The sequence below is a fragment of the Crocodylus siamensis genome, chromosome 3 (assembly GCF_052110815.1).
Source record: "Crocodylus siamensis isolate JL-2025a chromosome 3, ASM5211081v1, whole genome shotgun sequence".
Classification (NCBI taxonomy): domain Eukaryota; kingdom Metazoa; phylum Chordata; order Crocodylia; family Crocodylidae; genus Crocodylus; species Crocodylus siamensis.
Genome location: NC_143397.1, coordinates 86,946,544 through 86,968,305, shown reverse-complemented (window position 1 = coordinate 86,968,305; position 21,762 = coordinate 86,946,544). Strand labels below are relative to the sequence as shown.

Here is a 21,762-nt window from a genome sequence, read left to right as displayed (position 1 = left end):
CAAAGTATTGAGGAAAAAAACAAAACAAAAAACAAAAAAACAAAAAACAGCAAGGTCAAAGAAAACTAGGCAGCAAGGTGCACTGTTCCTCAGGATGACAATTCTGTTGTAATCCTGCATCAAAACACAAACTAGAGGCGGTCATGTGGCAAGAACAAATGCTCACATCTACAAAAAAACAAGACAGATGTTCTGTTTTAGAAGGTCAAAGCATCCCCCTACCCCTTTTGGAGACTCAGAAGAGATCCAACATTCCAAAAAATGCCCTCTTTAAGCTTGGAATTGCATAATTTGTTACATAGAGACAGGTCATCTCAACCAAACATGTCCCTACCAAAATAATTAACACTGTATGATCTTCATATCAGCATGACCTGGGCACAGAATTCTACATCAAGAAATTACTGAAGCTATCCACTAAGTAGCCATTATTCATGCAATTCTCTCCCCCCTTCTCTCCCACAACACGAAAGGGTAAGTATATCCCTCTTATGAAACTCTCTTTGTATCATCAAGGAAGGAACAATGCTGGGGTGGAGGGAAGGGAAGCACAATAACCAAGAGTCACTTTCATCTCCACTGCTTTTACCATGACATTTAAAGGACTGTTCTTGTTTATAAAGCTAAAAGGAGAGGCAAACAGTATTTCTTCAAATGAAAAAAAACTCATTTTAATCGTCTTTATATCAGAACTTGAAGCAATAGGAAAAAGACCAGATGAACTTAACAAATATAGACCTACATGTTGTCAAAGGACCTACAGATGGTCCGTTTTTCTCACATGTACGCATATACACATCAGGTTTTACATAATATAAAGTAACTGTGGGAACCTATTACTTAGTTAAGACAAACACTGACTGACTACTAGAAAACGCCAACAATTACAAGTTATTTAAATAATATCCACAAGTTTCTCCAAAAAGGAAGTAATTTGAGGGCAGACAGAGAATAGAAGAAACTTTCACCTATATTCAAGAACTTTAAAACACTGAACTGCTTTTTCCCCACACTTCTTCTCCCCTACCTCCCCACCTTTAAAAGGTGCAAGGTGTTTTGTTTTTTTTTTTATTTTTAAATGCTACAGGATAGCCTATCCACTTCAGAGCCAAGGGCCAGCTAGCTTTATACAGGTACCCAGCCCCATGTGACAGCTCTCAGGTATTCCCTATACCAGGGGTTCCCGAAGTTTTTATGCCATAGCCCAGCAAACCGTGGCCCGGCAGTCACAGCTGACTGCGGCCAGAATTTCCAGCCAGCAGACAGGTCATGATACACCACCCCTGGGGTATCCCTGCGCTGCTGCGGGCTCTGCAGAAGGAGCCACGGCCTCTCCTCCCAGCTCTGGGGGGGGGGGCCGCAGTTTGCTGGTCTGCAGCCACTTCTGGTCCAGCAGCCGACTGTGTTGTGGACCAGCAGCCAACATGCTGCAGCCCGGCACCGGACCACAGCCCAGGGATTGAGAACCCCTGCCCTATATAGCCTGTTGAAGAATAAAAAACTGTACCCTGAAAGAGACTTAGGATTCCAGACAGCAAGTCCTTCTTTGACCAGGGAAACAGGCCAACTGCCTTATGGGTAGACAAGCACTCAAAGCAGAAAAAAAAGTGAGAGGATGCTTTAGAACATTAGCTGAACTCCATATGGAAACGTCTTAGAATTTAACACTTCTGTAAAGAAGCTTTCTGTTTAGGAACACATCTTACATATGTTGTGCATCAGTATACTATACACACACACGGTGTATACACAGTTTTACTGTAACAAAAGGAAATTGCAAATGCAGAGCATGAGCGTCCCCTTATTTTTAACTGCAACATAAAATAAGAGAGCTGATTTTTCCCTCTGGAATCTGCTGACTTTGGGCAATTAACTTGAGCTGAAATTATTCTGTACTTAGAAGCATGAGGTGCTTCACACTACCCAATACCATGAAAACCTGATTGTCTTTACAGCATCCATACATCTCAAGGTACCTGACAAAAATCAGTAAACATCATGTGCAAGTATATCCTAGTATCCCTACCACGACATCCAAACATTAACAAAACTGTGTAATCCTAATTCAGTAAGAACAATCTGAAATCTCTCCACCCTTCCCTCTAATTACCCTGCACGTTTTACACTTTGCTGGCTATCAGCCATTAACATAAGCAAATGGACAAAGCTACCATTGTGAAAATGCAAAGACCAAGTTTTTGAAGCTGTGCAATCAGGGTGGTGATGGCTGGCCTGTTAGGGATTCTGTGCAATTCTGTCATTCTATTTTGTCACCAAAATCCTGCTGCAGAAAGTGCCTTGCCTACAGACTCTCTAGGGGGATTAATTCAGTCACAGCATTTTACTGCAGGAGCTGCCACGGACAATCCAGAGACAATCCAGATCCTCAAGAGAGCTTACAATCTTAATACAGAAGTCAGAGAAAGGGTGGAAGAATGCTGGAGGGAGTACTGTTAAAAGCATTTTAAAGGTTAGGATCAAAAGGGTGAAGGGACTGCACAAGCATTATGTAAGAAGGTTGCAGGAGAGCCCGGAACTGAATTCAGGTATCCAGAATCCCAATTCAGTAGCTTAAATACATAACCACTTTTCTTCATTACACACATTAAGCTTTTGTTATACTTTAAGCTGTCAAAAATATAGCAAACCAGGAGTCACTCTACCAAAAAACAGGGAATTTAGAAAAGAAAATGGTTCCTTGTTCAGCCTGGGGTCAGAAAGGAGAGGGCATTACATAAGGTAGATAGAAGAAAGTGAACTTCTGGCTAAAACCAGCAGGCTGTTGTAATTCCAATGTCAGTGTAAAAAAGGACATTACCACATCATCCAACCCTGTTCAAACCAGGTCATTTTGGCAAAGAGCTGAACACAGCTGAGCTTACTCACATTTTGGAACAGCGATTCTCAAGCAGGTTGCCTTGAGATCCTTTTGGGAGTGATTCAAGGTACCACAGAATCTTAGCACTTTTAGGTATGTAAACATGATTTGCAAGATAAACTCAGAGATTTCAAGTAGAAATCCATTGTTGTGGTCTTTCCAACAGAAAAAAGCTGTATTACTTTTCTATAGGCAAAAAAAAAGAGTGAAAACTAAGAACTGGCATTTTCCAAGGGGTGCCTCAAGTCTAAAAGGTTGAGAATCATTGTTACAGAACTTGACCACTGTCAGACAGTGCAGTCACACCTACTCCTGGGGGATGTGGGTAGAGGGAAGGACTGCATACATATTCCCATGCGTTGGTGCCTTTAAATCAAATGACTGTACCTTGCTGATGTGGTCTGGTGCCTGGTCAGGCTGGCTGCTGAACTCACCACCAATCTGGAGGTTGCTGACACAGGAAATGGAGTCTCTTAGTTCAGTGAGTTTTTGACTTCCTAATACAAGGACCGTCTGATACGGTTTGTTTTCTTTATGCTAGAAAGCAAAAACGGAGATGACTTCAGTTAAACCAAGTACCAGAACATCTTTAGTACAAATGCTGCTCCAGTATGAGGCGAATACGAACAGCAGAAGGCCCAATGCCCCTCCAAACAAAGCTGACAAAAGCTTGCCCTCTACAGCTACTGTTTGGAGCATGAGAGTCATTTGGAAGCACAAATGCTAAACTTCCTGTAGTAGCAAGTAGCTTGGGGCTGACCTAACAGCTATGTACAAACATAGTACTTTAACTTCAGATACTATATATTCTGATTCTTCTGTAACGCAGAGTTCCTACCAAACTGCTGTAATTGTTTGTCTCTTCAACTGCAACTTAGAATCATCAAAAGCTACCCTGGCCACTTGTCATCCACTATTCTTACACGGTGCCCAACATAACAGGGCTCCAGCTGGATGACTGTAGATGCTAACACAATTGTAGTGTTCAGTAGCTCACTTTTTATAGCATCACACTGCTTGAGTGATTTAGCAGAGCTACTGGGGAGCAAGGCACTCTTCAATCTGGATAAAGGTATCAAAAGCTAACCTGGAGAATTTAACACCAACCTTTTCAAATATGACAGGACAGTAGATGTTCAAAGTTAAAAGCAGGTCTCCCTCTTCAACTAGATCTTCTGGATTGTTAGGCCTCTTTCCAACAGGTTGAGACTCCTAGAAGATATCATGTGATATAACTGTGTCAGAGTATATTTTATTGCTGCTTGTGTAGATACCAGACAAGGAGAAAGTGTGTGAAAACACATTCTTTCACAATACTGCCTGCCTCTTGTTAATAATGTATGGGACCTGAAGCCTCTTTCCCCTTTACAATTGTCAAAATCTCCAAACCAAAAATCCAGCAAAGCCAGGCCTTTTGTGACACTGACTGCTACATTCTGGAGATGAAGTGAAAGCATCTGTCATGCTCCTCTCTTCAGATGAAGCCCCAGCTGTCAGAAACTGAGGAAGTAACGTCTCCCTTTTGTTGCAATCAGTCTACCCCAACTCTGCCCACACAAACACATACAAACCAAGACAAATTGCTGCAAAAACACTGTTTTGGCACTCTGGCCACCACAAGCTGCTCTTTTAGCCTTAGTAGTAAAGATGCTTATTGCTGTTGGATCTCAGTGGAAGGAGAAGGGCAATTCTCTGGAGTTCAAGCTAAATGCACTCTAACACTACTCTCTTTTCCTAGTGACAATAGAACAAAAGCTTTCTAATGTGTTTTAAGTTTTACTTTAAGTTCCATTACAACTATAGACAAAGCAGAATTCCAGAGCATCTGTTATGATACACAAGCTCTCTTCTTTAACAGGTTGGCCCCAAGACTGCTGAGCACCTATTAGCCTCTGCTCCATAGGACAGCTGTGTGTGTACTGTGGAGCTCTAACTTTAACAGTATTTGGTGTCTTTCTTTTGTAAGCATTTGTCTCGAGGAGCTGAAGATTTACAAATTAAATCCTTCAATTAAAAAAATTACCTCTGATGAACAGAGAAAACCTTAAAAGCAAACCTTAATGCGGTGATTCTCAACTAGGGTGTTAGGGTACCATTAGATGCTATGAAGGGTACCATGAGGTGTGAGGAAATAAGTGAGAAGAAAAGCAGATAAGCTAAAGAAATAAGGGCAGGCTCAGGCTTGTCCATGCATAGATGATTCTTCACCCCTACTGCACAGCCCCAGGAGATACACACGGTAATATATAAATTAAGGGGTTTTTTTTAAATTGGGTACCACTGAATGCACAAAAGCTATGGAGGGGTGCCTCAAGTCCTAAAAGGTGAGAACCAATGTTTCAGTGGGTCAACCAGACAAATTAAAAATACAAGGTTTGGGGCAGGGGCGGTTTGATGATAAATTTATCATTTTTAAGCCAAATCTCACAGCTCTTGAAAACCTGGGGTGGCAATACTGGTAACCTGGCTCAGGCGATCTGACTGATGAAGCCAGAGCCATGTCTCTACATTCCCTGATACACTTGTTTTAAACAGAAGCTGAGATTTTGGCAATATCACAAGTTTCCGGGAGTGAACTTTCAGTATTTCCTTTGTCTAATCTTCCCATATGTTTGAACACCAAGGGCCCTCCCTCGCCGGAACTTAGCAACAGGTTTGTACCTCTTGCAGCCCCAGCAGAGACTGCGCAGTTGCCGGCTCCCGCAGGCAACCCAGGCCTGACCGCAGCTACCGTCCCCGCTCTCCCCAAGACAAAGCGAAAGGTGTTTGTTGTGGGAGACCCCATCCTACGGGGCACTGAGGGGCAATCTGCCGCCCCAACCCCTTAGCCCGGGAAGTCTGCTGCTTCCCGGGGGCCCACATCCGAGACATTGCGGAGAGGATCCCGCAGCTCCTCCGGCCCACAGACCACTACCCCATGCTCCTTATTCATGTGGGCACCAATGACACGGCTCGGAGCACCCCCAGCCAGGTCATGAGGCGCTACAGGGAGTTGGGAGCGGGGCTTAGGGGTCTGGGAGCTCAGGTGGTGTTTTCGTCGATCCTCCCAGTCTCGGGCTATGGGCTGAGGAGGGAGAGGAGGATCCACGCGGTGAACCAAAGACTGCGGCGCTGGTGCCATCGGGAAGGCTTTGGCTTCCACGACCACAGCCCGCTCTTTGGCGAGAGAGGCAGCGAGCTGCTGGGAAGAGATGGCCTCCACCTCTCTCCCCTGGGGAGGAGGCTCTCCTCAGCCAGGCTGGCTGACCTGCTCCACCGGGCTTTAAACTAAGCCCGCTGGGGGATGGGGGACTACTGCCACTGCTGGCCCGCAGAGCAGCCCTTGCAAAGCCAGCAGACCAAGGCACTTAAGCGAGCCCACCCCTGCCTCAGCCTTGGCACAATCTGTGGGCAAGGCAAGAGCCCCCAAGGGCACACTTGCCTGCCTGTACACTAATGCCAGGAGCCTGGGCAACAGGCAGGACGAGCTCGTCCTCCTGCTCAGTCCAAAGAAATACGATGTCATTGGGATAACAGAGACCTGGTGGGACTCCACCCATGACTGGACCACGGGTATATCGTACAGGAGGGATCGTGTTGACAAAAGGGGAAGGGGCGTAGCTCTCTATGTGAAGGAAAGCTACATGTCCCTGCAAGCTGATGTTGGCGACTGGCATGGACAGCTAGAGACCCTCTGGGTAAAAATTCGTGGAGAATACGGCACAGGGGACACAATGGTGGGAGTCTACTACAGACCTCCCACTCAAAGTCCTGAGCTTGACCAGGAGTTCGCCCGGGAACTGACTGAGGCCGCTTGCTCCAGGACCTTGGTTGTCATGGGTGACTTCAATTACCCAGACATCTCGTGGGAAGATCACTCAGCTAAATCTGAGCGGGCGCAAAGCTTTCTCTCGTGCGTGGACAACCTCTACCTGACTCAAGAAGTCTACGGGCCAACGAGAGGCAAAGCGCTGCTCGACCTGGTACTGGCTACGGGGGATGACCTAATCGGCGACCTAGTGATCAATGGGAAGCTGGGTGACAGCGACCACGAGCTGATCACCTTCACCATCCGCTGTAAAGCTGGCAAGTCAGTCAGCAACACAGAAGTCCTTGACTTCAGAAAAGCCGACTTTGACAAGCTCAAGAGGCTAGTCGGTCAGGCCCTCAGGGACCATGACCCCAGGGAGATGGGAGTTCAAGAAGAGTGGTTGCTTCTCAAGGAAGCGATCCTCAGTGCACAAGCTAAATCTATCCCAACACGGAGGAAAGGCAGCAAGAAGGCACAGCAGCCCCCCTGGCTCTCCAGAGACCTAGCGGACCTCCTGTGGCTTAAAAGGAAAGCCTACAAAAGATGGAGGATGGGATTCACCTCCAAGGAGGATTACTCCGCGCTGGTCCGGTCCTGCAGGGAGCAAACCAGGAAAGCCAAGGCTGCAACTGAACTCCAACTAGCTTCAGGCATCAAGGACAACAAAAAGTCCTTTTTCAGATATGTGGGGAGCCGGAGGAAAAGCAAGGGCAATGTTGGACCCCTGCTAAACCAGATGGGGCAACTGGCAACTGACGCCCAGGAAAAAGCCAACCTATTAAATAGGTACTTTGCGTCAGTCTTTCATCAGTCACATGGGATGCCCATGCCTGCTATGGGACAGGGAAATCTGGGTGAGGGGGATCCCCTACCCTCCATCAATGCTGACCTCGTGAAGGAACACCTTGAGAAGCTGGATACCTTCAAGTCAGCTGGCCCTGACTATCTGCACCCCAGGCTACTCAAGGAGCTGGCAAGCATCATAGCCCAGCCCCTGGCACGGGTCTTTGAAAACTCCTGGCACTCTGGTGTAGTGCCCGAAGACTGGAAGAAGGCCAATGTGGTGCCGATCTTCAAGAAAGGGAGGAGAGTGGATCTGGCTAACTACAGGCCCATTAGCCTGACTTCTATCCTGGGGAAGATCTTAGAAAAGTTTATTAAGGAGGCCATCCTTGAGGGACTGGCCCAGGCTAACATCCTAAGGGACAGCCAGCACGGGTTTGTTGCGGGTAGGTCTTGTTTGACCAATCTCATTTCCTTCTATGACCAGGTGACCTATCACCTGGACAAGGGAGAAGAGATTGATGTCATATATCTTGACTTCAAAAAAGCTTTTGATCTGGTATCCCATGATCACCTCTTGGCCAAACTGCCCAGTTGTGGCCTTGGCTCCACCACGATCCGCTGGCTGGGAAACTGCCTCCGTGGTCGGACCCAGAGGGTTATGATTGATGGCAGTCACTCATCGTGGTGCCCTGTAACCAGTGGGGCCCCTCAAGGCTCTGTCCTGGGACCCATCCTGTTCACCATCTTCATTAACGATGTGGACACTGAAGTCAGGAGTGGACTGGCCAAGTTCGCCGACGACACCAAACTTTGGGGCAAAGCATCCATGCCAGAAGATAGGCGGGTGATCCAGGCTGACCTGGACAAGCTCAGCAAATGGGCGGACGAGAACCTGATGGTGTTTAACACCGAAAAATGCAAGGTTCTCCACCTTGGGAGGAAAAACCTGCAGCATCCTTATAGGCTCGGCAGTGCTACGTTGGATAGCACTACAGAAGAAAGAGACTTGGGGGTCATCATTGACCACAAGATGAACATGAGCCTCCAATGCGATGCTGCGGCTAACAAAGAGAGACCAAAACGCTGGCTTGCATCCATAGATGCTTCTCGAGCAAATCCCGGGACGTCATTCTCCCCTTGTACTCGGCCTTGGTGAGGCCGCAGCTGGAGTACTGCGTCCAGTTTTGGGCTCCACAATTCAAAAAGGATGTGGAGAAGCTTGAGAGAGTCCAGAGGAGAGCCACGCGCATGATCAGAGGTCAGGAAAACATATCTTACTATGATAGGCTGAGAGACATGGGACTCTTTAGCCTGGAAAAGCGCAGGCTCAGGGGTGATCTGATGGCCACCTATAAGTTTATCAAGGGTGACCACCAGGATCTGGGGGAACGTTTGTTCACCAGAGCGCCCCAAGGGATGATGAGGTCGAACGGTCACAAACTCCTGCAAGACCGTTTTAGGCTGGACATAAGGAAGAATTTCTTTACTGTCCGAGCCCCCAAGGTCTGGAACAGTCTGCCAGCGGAGGTGGTTCAAGCACCTACAGTGAACACCTTCAAGAGTAAATTGGATGCTTATCTTGCTGGGATCCTATGACCCCAGCTGACTTCCTGCCCTTTGGCCAGGGGGCTGGACTCGATGATCTCCCGAGGTCCCTTCCAGCCCTAATGTCTATGAAATCTATGAACAGCACCCAACATATTGGGACCATATAGGCACTGCTGTATTGTGGTAGTGTGAAGGAGATTCAGACAAGATTGGAGTATATTAGATACTGCTCCAACACAATGAGAGGAAAGAGTTATTGTCCTAGAAACGCTTTCAAAACAAACTACCACTTCACCTAAGGAAGTGTCAATGGAATCACTGTTTACAAACTCTTGGTTTACTTGGAATGGTATACCTGGCTTCACAACATAGAAATAGAAACCCTTTCATTGTCTTGCAAGTCTAGAAAAAGGGTGTCATAAACCCTCTTATGTTTTGGAGTTTGTGGCATGTAATAATTGTTTCCTTGTGCTTTACTGTATTGATATGGCATGTGTAGTTTCATCATAAAGCCCATGTTATGGTCCATGTATATCTTTAGGATCTGGGATATAATCTAGTCAGGGAACTACTCAGGGACTGGACAGAACTGCTAATTATCCATTGCCCTTGTGGTCTAGGGTCAAGACAATGACTATTTACAACTGCAGACAGAAGGGGCCACTGGTAGGATGGGCACCCCTGTGTCCTGTCCGCTTATGATGTGGGGTAATCAACTCTACAATAGCGAAGGGATCTGGAAGTGATGACCCACCAAGCCAGCAGAACTCTAGGTATCTCAAACACAACAGAACTTCCTGAAAGGTCCTGGGTGACTCACGAACATTAGAATAGCATTAACGGGGGGGCGGGGGAAGGCTGGCTTCCAGACTTTTAGAGCCTAGATAGGCTATAATATTCATCTTTGAATCTCAGGCTTTGAGGTTCACTGGCTCTACCAGGATGGGCATGAAAGCCAATCTCCAGAACTCTGGCAATGACTCTTATGGAATCTAGCAGTGGCCATGAGGGTAAGACTCTGTACTTGTTTTCTTTTTATCTCCAAACCTATGGTCAGTTTTGTTTGCATATCTCTTTCACCCTATGCAATAAATCCTTTTGCTGTTGGTCTCCTTATGATTGCCAGCTGAAGGAATACATTTCTAGGCAAGTGAAATTCCAAGCTGACTCTCCCCACAGAGAAGGGGACCCATCATTTCTTCCATAACCTAAAGTAGATGCCACTAGTGGCTAGCAGAGATTCCCCACTGCAGTTGGGGAATCCAGCGTAGCACCAAAAGAACTAAGCAGCTATTTCGGGGCAATCTCAGTCTGTTCCTTGCAGCAAGTGCAGCACAGTGCCTCCCGGGCTCCTGGGGCTCCCAAGGGCTATGTTTGTAATAAAAGAAAAGGAATCTTACCATTTCATAAATAAATGTTTCTGTTCTGCAAGGACGATCTATAATTATGCTTTCCTCTCGCTTATCCAGTGCCTTCTTTCGAATTCTAGAGGGGAAAGGATAACATAAAAGCAAAGTGTTAAACTGACTGGCATTGAGATAATCAAACATAACTTTCCTAAATGTCACTGGCAGATGCACATGTTTAGTACCATCTAGTATCTGGCCTAATAGAAAGGAAATTAAAGAAAAAGTTCTCCCCCCAAGACCTTTTCCTATGCCTCTCAACTAAAGAACTTACATATGCTCTTTTTCCTTGTCCACTGTATCTACAAGCAATGGCCAGCTTGGAGCCAATATGAACCTGCTATTTTGTTTGCACCTGAACACCTCCTTCACAAGGCCAATAAGTGACCAGTGTATGCAGAAAGAAGACAGCTTATCCCTCAAATTGCACAAATGCAGAATAGCCAAAAGTATGAGTTTTGAGACATCTATGTAACTGAAAGTGGAACCATTATTTTCTACCTATTTGGGAATTGCTACTCTAATATTGTTTTAAGCATGACTTACTAGTTAAATTCAATAAAATCACAAACCTAAGGATTTAAGAGTTTTCTTTACCTTCCCTCGTATTCCATGAGTTTAGGTATGTATCATTACACTGATTGTAAGAAATTTGCTGAGCAGCTTAACCCCACCATTTCTGCAATCAATCTGATCAACTAGAATAAACCACGATATTCAGACTATTCAACTTTCCTTAATACAAGTCACCCAGTTAGATGCTATATTCAAGTCGGGCAATTACACTGGACAGTTTCATCTCTAAAAAAAGGAAAAGTTAAAAAGGATTCTAGAAGAACATCATAAGCTTCTTTATTCCCAGGTACCTCAGTGTTGCTGTTGGTTGAGTACTATCCAAGAACATCTAGGTACAGAAACCTTATGTGGCTTTAAGTTACACTGACTGATGATGGTGAACTCTCTTACCAGACTACTTTCCTTCATGATTGTTTTAACAGCTTGCTGTGTATACATCAGACCAAATCAGAAATCCAAGCTATTTATTTTCAGTCTCACTTGAGTCAAAAAGAAAAAGGAAAGAGGTAGATGTAAAAAAAAAACCCAAAATCAAGGAACCTACAAGGAAAAACATATTACTTCTCAATCGTACCATATTTCTACATCTCTACCACATTTTTCAAGACATAGGCATGTCTATTTTCCTGCAGAGTCTAGGGTTGTGTACGCAGTCCACTGATCAGCCAAGTAATGGTCAAATATTTTAATCATTAACTTATTAGAACAGTGAAGAGAAACACTTTAATCTTCGATAGGTTAGATACTTATGCCAATTACAACAAAAAGTTAACTGTCATTGTGAAAAAATGCCATTAAACTCTAAAAACCTGTAATGATTTGTCAGAACCACAATGTTAGGTAAGTATAAATACAAATGATATTCAACACTGAAACAGGTTTTTTCTTTTTCTTGGGTTTATCCTGCAACCCCAGGGCCAGCCCAAACAGTTACAAAATTAAAAAAAAGAAGAAATGAAACTGAAATAAAACGCACACAGTGCTGGCTATGAAAGCTGTGAAAGCTTGGAACAGTGCCTCTTACACAAAAATGCAAAACAGTAGCTGGGGGAAGACTGGGTTGTAATAACAAGTCTGCCACAAAGAAAATCAAACTCCACTAATGGCCTGCAACCCATTAGGCATGAGAGAGAGAGGACCTAGTGGTACCCAGTACCTGACCCATGCCATAAAATAATGAGTGATGGTTCTTCCAAAACAAAAATTGTTGGCAGACACCTGACACGCTCATCACATGGGGTATTTGTACACATGCTTGCACCACAGTACTGGGTACTTTTAAAGATGCCTGGTGCTGATAATGGCGGCACCGTGCTTTTGAACTAAAGCATGTTGGATGTGTTTTAGTTCAAAAGCACACCGCTGCCATTTTCTGCATGCATGATGATGTGCATTTTGCCACTTATACAAGTGCAAGCAATACAGCACAGTGCACGTCAGCTAGCATGCAGAGCAAACTCAATTAACTGGTCTGCTCTGGCATGCCCCAGCATGAAAATGCATATGTATAAATGCCCATGTGCATCTCCAAGCAAAAAAAAGCCAAAGAAAAAGGCTAAGCCAGTATAAATAAAGAAGGCAAGGAAACTACATATACATTTCAATTGAACTAGCAACTAAAGAAGACCAAAGACTAAATACACATTTCAAACAAAACCTGCAAAAGATGCAGGAAAGAGGTCCTGTACGTGACATCCTCAAATGTCTCAAAACAGGCATCCAATCCCTAAGGTGTTATAAATACCTCAATCATTCAATGTATGTCTGGAGTTTTGTCAACAAACCATCACTGGTACAAGCTATTGCAAATTTGCCCCATTAATAAACAAATACCCAAAGACAGGTCCAGTAACCAATGCCTCTAAGTATCCTGTTTGACCACTCAAGGCCCACCACATTTAATTGCCAAGTTATTCAATAGCTGCAAAAAACCACAAATCTTCACACCTAGACAAATCCAAAAACAGGAACCAGGCAATTTAACAATTTTAATATGATGGTCACCCTTTTCCTCCCTGTTTTGTTTGGATTTTAATCAGCCAACCATCAAGGAAAAATGCTTTGAAACTATACAACTCAGCAGTATAAAGGAAGACAGAACTGCCAGCAAAGTGTGCAGTCCTGGAAAGATCAAGAAGCCATACCACCCAGCCTACAAGTAAAGGCTACAAGACTGGGCCAGCTTCCCTGCCAGCATTGGTGAGAAAAATATGCAAATATGGTGCAGTTAAATATGTACTGGGACTTTCTGTAACAGCTCATTTTATACTGGGAAAGAGTCTTTTTCTGTCATTTAGTTTTGTAGCTTGTTGGTAGTTATTAAAGCAAACCTTTCTGCTATTAAATCAACCAAGTGTGTCAATTCTTAAAGCACTAGGTTTAAAAACCCATTTTTAAGTGCAACACACAGCAACTATAAAAGACAAAATCAGTTTTTACATGCAGTTACACTAAATAGTTAGCAGGCCAACTCTTCAAGCATTTTGCTTTGAATTATCTCCATCAACTAACGGCTTTATCTATAATTTCATCATTGTTGGTATTGCTTTCTTCCTCTTATTCTGAATATTCACCTGAATTCTTACATTTAATTCTCTTTTCTAATCTTAAAATTGTTATCCATGGTCACCAGATTCCCAGCAGTGGAAGTCTTCAGTCTAATTCTGTTTTTTGAATGGATGATTCCCAAAACTTCCATTCCGCACATGCAATAGTGAATGGCAGTATTAAAAGAATTTCTGTCACTCTAGCTGGACTGCAAAAAGAACAACTCTTTCCACCATGATGAAGCAACAAGTTGTTTAGATTCAACTACTGGGACTGTACTGCACATTGTTTTATAACTGAATGGGCACTTCTTGCTTTATAATTTGCTACCTCTGCCGAAGCGTTTGTTTTTATATCCTTTAAAATTTGCCACAATCACCACAGGGCTGAAAGCTGAATCAAATTCAGCAGAGAGGTCACATCCCTGAAAAAGTGTATCAAGAAGGTAGGCAGAATTACGTGCAGAAATGATTGTTCTTGGCTTCATGGAATATCTGACAATATTTAACCATGGTCAAATAGTTCAATTGACATTACTTGATGTCCCCGACAGGACTTCGTAGATCCCTCCTAGTAATCTGGCACCCTGCTTTGGTGACCACTCTCTTCACCGAGCACTGGTGTTACTAGGTTTGGTTGTATACCTGCTTCGCCAACCCCGCTTCTCGCCTGCCACAACTTTGCTGTTATCCCAGTGGGGCGGGGCTAGTTCACAGGTCCCTCAGTGTCCCGGGTTGGCCTTGTTGGTTACATACGGGGCTCCTGCCACCCCTACACCCCAGCCTCACACCACCTGTGGTCTCCACCTGCTCCGTGATGGGCCATCAGACTCCTTCCCCACTGATACAGATGTCCCAGCCCTGTAACACTGTATAATTCCCACCACCGATCCATCACCCTACACCATCAGCAGCGTACTTCCTCAAAGTGGTCCTTCTATAAGGCCTACCTCCCTGACCTACCACCAGCGCCCCTATGGTCTGGCCCTGGGAGTAAATGTCTCCTGGATGAAAATATATTATATATATATAGCGCTGTCTCTGTATCCTTCGATCGCTGCCTTCTATTCTAGGCAGCGATCCCGCCCCGATCTTTCTCTCCAGCCAGGCAAGACTTCAACCTCATGCCCCTCTTCGGTGCTTCCCGCATCCACCGCCACGGCACTTACTCCCTGCAGCTCGGGATCTTCCTGGGTGGTCTTGATCCTGCACTGCTCACCCAATCTGGCGCTGCAGGCTTTATCTGCCGGTGATCCCGCCATTCCACCTCTTCTCCCGGCTACCGGACTCTCCAGCACTTCAGCTCGGCAGCTCTTGTCCCACTGGGCTGTCGTCAGGGACGGCTCTGCCAGCCGTTTGTTCCCCTCTCCATCTGCCGCCATTTTTAAATCTCCCAGCTGGCGGCTGACATCACCATCAGCTGCCGGCCGCAGCAGTACACAGACGCAGCTAACGAGCCGCGTGGGCTCGTCCTCCACCACGGCGTCCTGCTCTCCCAGTAAGCTTCCCGGCCCCTTCAGGTCCCGGGACACTTGACTAATCAATTGTGACCAGCTTGCCAACCCCACTGCAGACTTTCAAATATTTTCCATGAAAATCAATGGTAAAAAAGCACTCATTGCAAGAGCAAGCCACATATTACTGCATTTTGTTTATTCAATGCCAAGTGAACAGAACATAGTATACCAAGTACAATAACGACCTATGCTGGCCAAGCATAGGGCAATTTAACTAATATATAAAAGGGCCTCCGGTACATTGGACTTGTCACTGCCAAACATTATCATTTTAAAAGGTAGGACTCAAACTGTCCAAGGGCACTGATAACACTAGTGCAACCTTCTATCTATAAGCAGAGGACCACTAGTGTGGACTTCACAACGTAATATCAGGGGCCGGATTGCCTAAGATACCCTCACAGCTCTCTGGAGAAATTGCTTCCCAACTTATCCAAAGTCCATTTTATGCCTCAAATTTATATGTCAGTCCAAAAAAGCTGGATCCAGAGCTCAGCAACTGAATCAGGAACCTAATGCTTTATACTCAGTTTTAATCAAATTGCTAAATGCAGATGGAACAATTCTACATTTCTTGCTGCTTATATTCTTCAGTGCCCTATAAGAGTGGGTCAGCACAACTTATGTTCCTTGAAGACAGCTTTCATACATTTAATGTTTTTTCTAGAAATTGTTCTAGCAACTACACCACTGTCTGAAAGACACACGCACATTTACACTATGGTCCTTCATCAGTTAAATTTTCTTCCCAAGGTTATTACTAGGAAAGAACAACAACATACCGAAGAGTTTCTAGCATGGTGTCGTCAGGAATAACCTCTGCATCTTCTTCTCCATCAGGGCTCTTTAACATGTCAATGCTAAAGATAAGAACAGTTGTTAAAGAATTTTACATCGCATGCCTTTCATATGCATTGCAATCAGTGACTCCATTCTCAAAAAGAAAAATAAACTAACCAGTGGGCAACAAAATATGATTTTTAAATCTCAATAAATAGCTATAGCAGGTGTCTCAAACTGGTGGCCATGGACTGCATGCAGTTATGAGAACTTAAATCAAGCCACCACTGCTCTCTCTACTGCTCCAACATCGGCAGCAGCTGGGGGCTCCATGGACATCACTCCTGCCCCTGTCCCAGGCAGGGAGATGTAGCATGGCGCAGCCTTCAGCGCTGGAAGAGGGCCTAAGTTGCTCCGAGTGTCTGAGCGGTGCAGTGCAGTGGGGGAGCACACAACCAAGAAGCCAAGGGTGAGTCAGGACTCCTGGGTATGTGGTGCAGCAGAGGGAGTAGCAGCATCACAGGCAGGCATCCAGGAGCAAGATCCAGCAGGGAGATCCAGTGAGCACCAGGGGGGCACATGTGCAATGGGGAGCAGTGAGACAGGGCACCATAATGCAACAAGAGAGAGTGTGCAGTACAGCCCCCTGGGGGGGAGGGGAGCAGCAGGGGGGCAGGCATAGTGCAGGGGAGAGACATGGGGAGCACAGAGGACAGTGGGAGGGGCTGCAGGAAGCAAGTTCAGTGAGGGGAAAGGGGGGCAGCAGCAGGGGGGCACCTGGCACAGGATACAGCAAAGCAGCACCCTGCACAAATGTACAGCAGTGGAGGTGCCAGGCTACACGGCACAGTAGCAGGGGGTGGTATCCAATGCAGCAGGGGGCCCATGGCATGACCCCTGCTAGTGTGGCCCAATAAGCACATGACCCCAGGCCACTTAGAAACCGGACAGCCCTGAGCTAAAGCATATACTGGAACACACACAACATACACTGGATTGCTGCGATACTCCTGCAAAGTAAATGCAGTAAATAATCTCACCTCCTGGTTAGAGCTTTCAGTTTCGTAGATGATCAGTCCAACTCCTTCTGACTCTACAGTTTATGAGTTTTGTTAGCATCCAATATAACAAGGTGTGCCTTTCTAGAATCGACACAATATTTACTCACATAATAAATGCATTTTTTTAAAAAAATTTTGCCATCACAAACTAGGGTGAGACCATTTCATAAACCCTAGAGTATGACTGAAGAAGTATCCTTAAAAAAAAAGAAGTTGTAATCTCATTTAAGCATCAGCCTCTACTTTCCCAGTTTGCAGAATCTTAGATGAGACTCAACTCAGAACAAAACTAATGTACAGTACGTACTGTGCGGGCTTCCTGTGCGGGTGCATTTCGTTCTTCAACAAACTATCTTTTAAGAGAAATACTCTTACAATCTGTTTCTTTAGAAATCTAGATGCAGCCAATATACGGATAAAACTTTGAAAAATTACAATTTAACCGAAGTCAGTGTAGTCACTGCCACCATAATTTGGTCCATAATACCAAAGGATCCAGACCTTACAAACAGGAAACACGCTACTTAGAGTTCACCCTCAGCAAGTCTGCAGATGACACCAAGCTGGGGGCTGTAGTAGATATGCTGGAGGGTAGGGCCAGGATTCAGAGTGACCTAGACAAATTAGACGATTGGGCCAAAAGGAATCTCATGAAATTCAACAAGGACAAGTGCAAAGTCCTGCACTTAGGATGAAATAATCCCATGCACCAGTACGGGATGGGGGCTGACTAGCCGGGCAGCAGTTCTGCAGAAAAGGACCTGGGGTTACAGCAGACAATACACTGAATATGAGCCAGCATTGTGTCCTTGTTGCAAAGAAGGCTAATGGTATACCAGGCTGCATTGGCGTAAGTGTTGCAAGCAGAGCAAGGTTAGTAATTATTCCCCTATTCAGTGCTAGTGGGGCCACATCTGGGGTACTGTGTCCAGTTTTGGGCCCCACACTACAAAAAGGATATGGACAAACTGGAGAAAGTCTAGCAGAGGGTGACAAAAATGGTGTGGGAGCTGGGGGACATGACTTATGAGGAAAGGCTGAGGGAACTGGACTTATTTAGTTTAGAGAAGAGGGGACTTAATAGCAACTTTCAACTACCTGAAGCAAGGTTCGAAAAAAGATGGAGCTAGACTGTTCTCAGTGGTGGCAGGTGACAGAAAAAGGAGCAAAGGTCACAAGCTGCAGCAAGGGAAGTTTAGGTTAGATATTAGAAAGAATTTTCTCACTAGGAGAGTATTAAAACACTGGAACAGGTTACCCAGAGAAGTGGTGGACTCTCCGTCCTTGGGGGTTTTCAAAACCTGGCTAGACAAAGCTTTGGCTGGGATGATCTAGCTGGGGCTGGTTCTGCTTTGAGCAGGGGGTTGGACTAGATGACCTCCTGAGGTCCCTTCCAGCCCTAATTTTCTATGATTCTACTTCTGTTTATATTATTATAAAAGTATCAATCATTCTTTTAAAACAGCTTCTTTTGTTTATCTTGTGCCATATATACAATACATGATGCAGTGTATGCTAATACATACACGTATTTAGCATGAATGGCAGAATTCACTCAGAATTATGTCATTCATGAAAAACATGGGTGTTCTATACTGATACTGAGTAAAACACACCTTCTTGCAAAGCAGTCATGCCAGAGCCTCAAAAATGGGAGGACGAGGGCCAAATTCAAAGCATACTGGTGGTGAGGGAAGACAAAATTCTGGCAGAGGAAACAAGTCAAACTGTTCTATGAAGAACACTATGAGCCTTACAACATCAATGAAGACCAAGACAGCTAAAAGGTCCTGCTTGAAAGATATATGCCGTAAGGTACGTGGTATTTAATTAGTCTCCCCTGGAAAGGTAGTACAGCACCAAACTGTACAAACAGAGATAAAAAGTTGACTCAAACTTCAACAGATTTGAATCTGTGGTTCTGGGAAAAAGAGAAGCGGAAAGGCATCTAGCCATGTGTCCTTAATTAGCCTTCCATAACTATGGTGGCCCATGTTGCTTTTTAAGTTGTGAAGTTATGTTTTAGTATTTTTATCTGGATTTATTCCTTATAATTAAAAATAGTACACTACCCTCTGCCATCATCTCCTCTGCCCTCAAAGGTTTAGTTACAGTATTTCATCACCCTCGATGCATGCATGTGCTACACTACTATGTCAAGACCCTTGATACTTATTTAACAAAATCTTGCAGACATTTACAAACCAACTGGTGGCCCTGCAAGTGATTTAGTTGCAGTCCCTGGGCTCCTGCTCTGCCACCATTCCCCCAATCACACTGCAACAGCAGCCAGAGTTTCTGGGCTCCCCCTTCCTCCTCCAACTGCTGTCCCTGCCCCAGGGGGCAAGGCAGACCAGCACACAGCATGGAGAGCAGACAGTGAGTTTGGGGCCATGAAACCATGTGGTGCAATGGTGCAGGGGAGAGGGAGAACGTGCGGTAGAGCAGTGAGCAGGGGAGGGTGCAGCAAGGGACTGAGCTGCCAGCTCCAGGAGGGCCCCACAGGAGGGGCTGCAGCCACTCCACCAGGCTCCGTGGGGCCCCCATAAAAACATGGCGCCCAGGGCAGTCGCCCCAATTCACTGTGTACTAGGGATGGCTCTGAGTCTACAAAAACTATTTTGAATACTACCTGATCAATATGCAAGGCAAATGAAAGAGGTGGTCCTCACATTCAAACAAGGTGAGTTTAAACTGAATACAGAAAAATTTGCTAAATCTTACAGATTTGACAGACATAGAAGCCTAGAGCATAACCAAGCTTTTAAATGATCACTCTACTTCCTTCCCCCAACACACACATAGAGCATGTCCAGATGAACATGCATGTGCGGTTTGTGGTACTTCAGACCCATCCAAGGCACTGCAAACTGCACACACTGCATGCGTAGACATTTGGCACACTGCTAATTTGCAACACAGCTAGTTTTTCCAATGCCAGATCCTTGTGTCAAAAAAAAAAAAATCATTCCAGAAAAAAGCGGGGTGGCACATGTAACAGTAACACCACCTGACTGGCCAGAGCCATGCTTCAGCTGACAGCCAGACTCCACACACCCAGATCACTGCCACTGGGGTCCCGGGAGGCCCCCAGGATCCCAAGTAGGGATTGCTCATAGGGACATGCCCATACAGGGCATACTGAATTCACACAAATCCAAGACAACTTTAAATTTAGGAGGACCCCCCCACAACAATTAGATTCTGCACAAGGAAAGTTGTAAATTTGTTCTAAATGTCCATGTACAGGATCTAATTTTTCACACCCCCACTGCTGCAGCACAGAACGCAGCAGCAGCAGCGGGGCAACCAGTGGGGAGCACAAACAGCTTGACCCCTGCCTTCCCTTCCAGTACCTGCCCCCAGCCCCCTCTTCCACTTGCCTCTGTCGCCACTACACAGTGGTGGCAGCTCCAGCCTCAGTCCCAGGCAGGTGGCAGGGGCAGTGGCAGCCAGCCCTGGCCTTGGCCTGGGGCAAGAAATCCAGGCCTGGAGCTAGAGCCACAGCAGCTGCCTGCCCCAGCCTGGTGCTCAAATCCAAGAAAAGCCTTCCCCTGCCCAAGCTTGTTGGATGGGGGGAACCTCATGTTGGATTTGAGTAAATACGGCAGTTTCACATATCACGTCACATGCACAGACGCATACACACAGGCGCGCACACACACGCACATGCGCATGCAGACACAGACGCATGCGCGCACACTCATGCCGCCATTCATACACCCGTGCACGCGCCCCGCCCGGCCCTAGCGCAGTCCCGGCTGCTCGCGGCCCCCCCGCCGGGTACCTGCACACTGCGCGGAGCTCGGCCGCCGTGTCCGGCGGGCAGCCCAGCTCGGCCGCCACCACCGCTGCCGCCTCGTCCCCGTCCCCGTCCCGCTGCGCCAAGGACAGGTCCGCCGCGGGCAGCCGCTCCCGCCACAGCGCCCCCACGGCGCCCACGGGGAACACGCGCGTGCACAGCTCCGGCGTCTCGTACTCCGGGCCGGGCCCCGCCATGGCGCCGCGCGGGGCGCGCTGGGACCCGCCTCTCTGCGCCCGCCCCGAGGCGGCCGTGCCGGCCCCCCGCGCGGGACGGAAGGGAAGGGCTTCCCCGCCCTCGTCGCTCCTTTTATCCCGAGCTGGGGTCTGCCCAAGAGCCAGGGGGACTGGCGCGGCCTGGTCACGTCTTCGCCCGAGCGCACTGGCTGCGGTTCTGAGGGGAAGGCCCCGGCCCCGGCCCCGGCCCCGCGGCGGCCTCACTCCTGCCACACCTTCGTTTGTGCGCCTTACAGCCTGACTGCGCCTTCAGTTGAGTCGGTGCTTAATAAAGTGCAAGGTGCTTCGAGTTACTGCGCACTAGCACTGGTTATTTAGTGACACTACATGTTAGCCTCATGACACCGTGCAGGAGGCTATTCGCATGGTTTGTGCTGTGACATGCCACTGCGCGGTGTGATTAGGTTAATGCGCAGTAAGTGACTCATGTAGACACACCCAGTGTCTACAAATACCTCCAGATGTCAGGATCCTGGCTATACAGTTTATGGTGCCGGAGGATTGCTTGCAGGCTTTCCCCCTTGCTCGCTCCTGCAGCCTTTTGGCTAGGGCAGGGCTTCCCAAGCTATTCCTCAGCATGATGCTATTTATCACCCCATTTCCTCAGCATGGCCCCTCACTCCCAACCCACAGCCCCCCACCCCTGTGATCCCATCCGCTGATGTAACTCCCATTTAGGATCGTGACCCACAGCAGAGGTGGATTAACACCGGGCCCCTGGCAATAGCAGGGGGGGCAGGCAGGAAAAGTCTCTAACGCTACAGGAGGTGAGCAGGGTGCTTGTCCCAGGAGCTGATGCTGGGTGGGGACAGTGGAGTGGGACCAGCCTCTGCTAG

At 46.6% G+C, this 21,762-nt stretch overlaps 1 protein-coding gene across 2 annotated transcripts in view; it reads right to left on the bottom strand.

Annotated features, from left to right (window-relative positions):
* SNAPC3 (small nuclear RNA activating complex polypeptide 3) overlaps positions 1-21,264 on the bottom strand; it is a 28,253-nt gene extending 6,989 nt beyond the window's left edge. The window contains exons 1-5 of one of the 2 annotated variants that reach the window (XM_090038736.1): positions 20,676-21,264; positions 15,830-15,907; positions 10,403-10,487; positions 3,986-4,090; positions 3,266-3,415 (exon numbers count right to left, since the gene is read on the bottom strand). In XM_090038736.1, coding sequence (XP_089894862.1) covers positions 3,266-3,415; positions 3,986-4,090; positions 10,403-10,487; positions 15,830-15,907; positions 20,676-20,887 — 630 coding nt within the window. In that variant the 5' untranslated portion in view covers positions 20,888-21,264. Of the gene's footprint in view, positions 1-3,265; positions 3,416-3,985; positions 4,091-10,402; positions 10,488-15,829; positions 15,908-20,271; positions 20,642-20,675 lie in introns of those variants that run through there. The other variant, XM_090038737.1, reaches the window with a different exon arrangement.
* Positions 21,265-21,762: the final 498 nt, after the last annotated feature.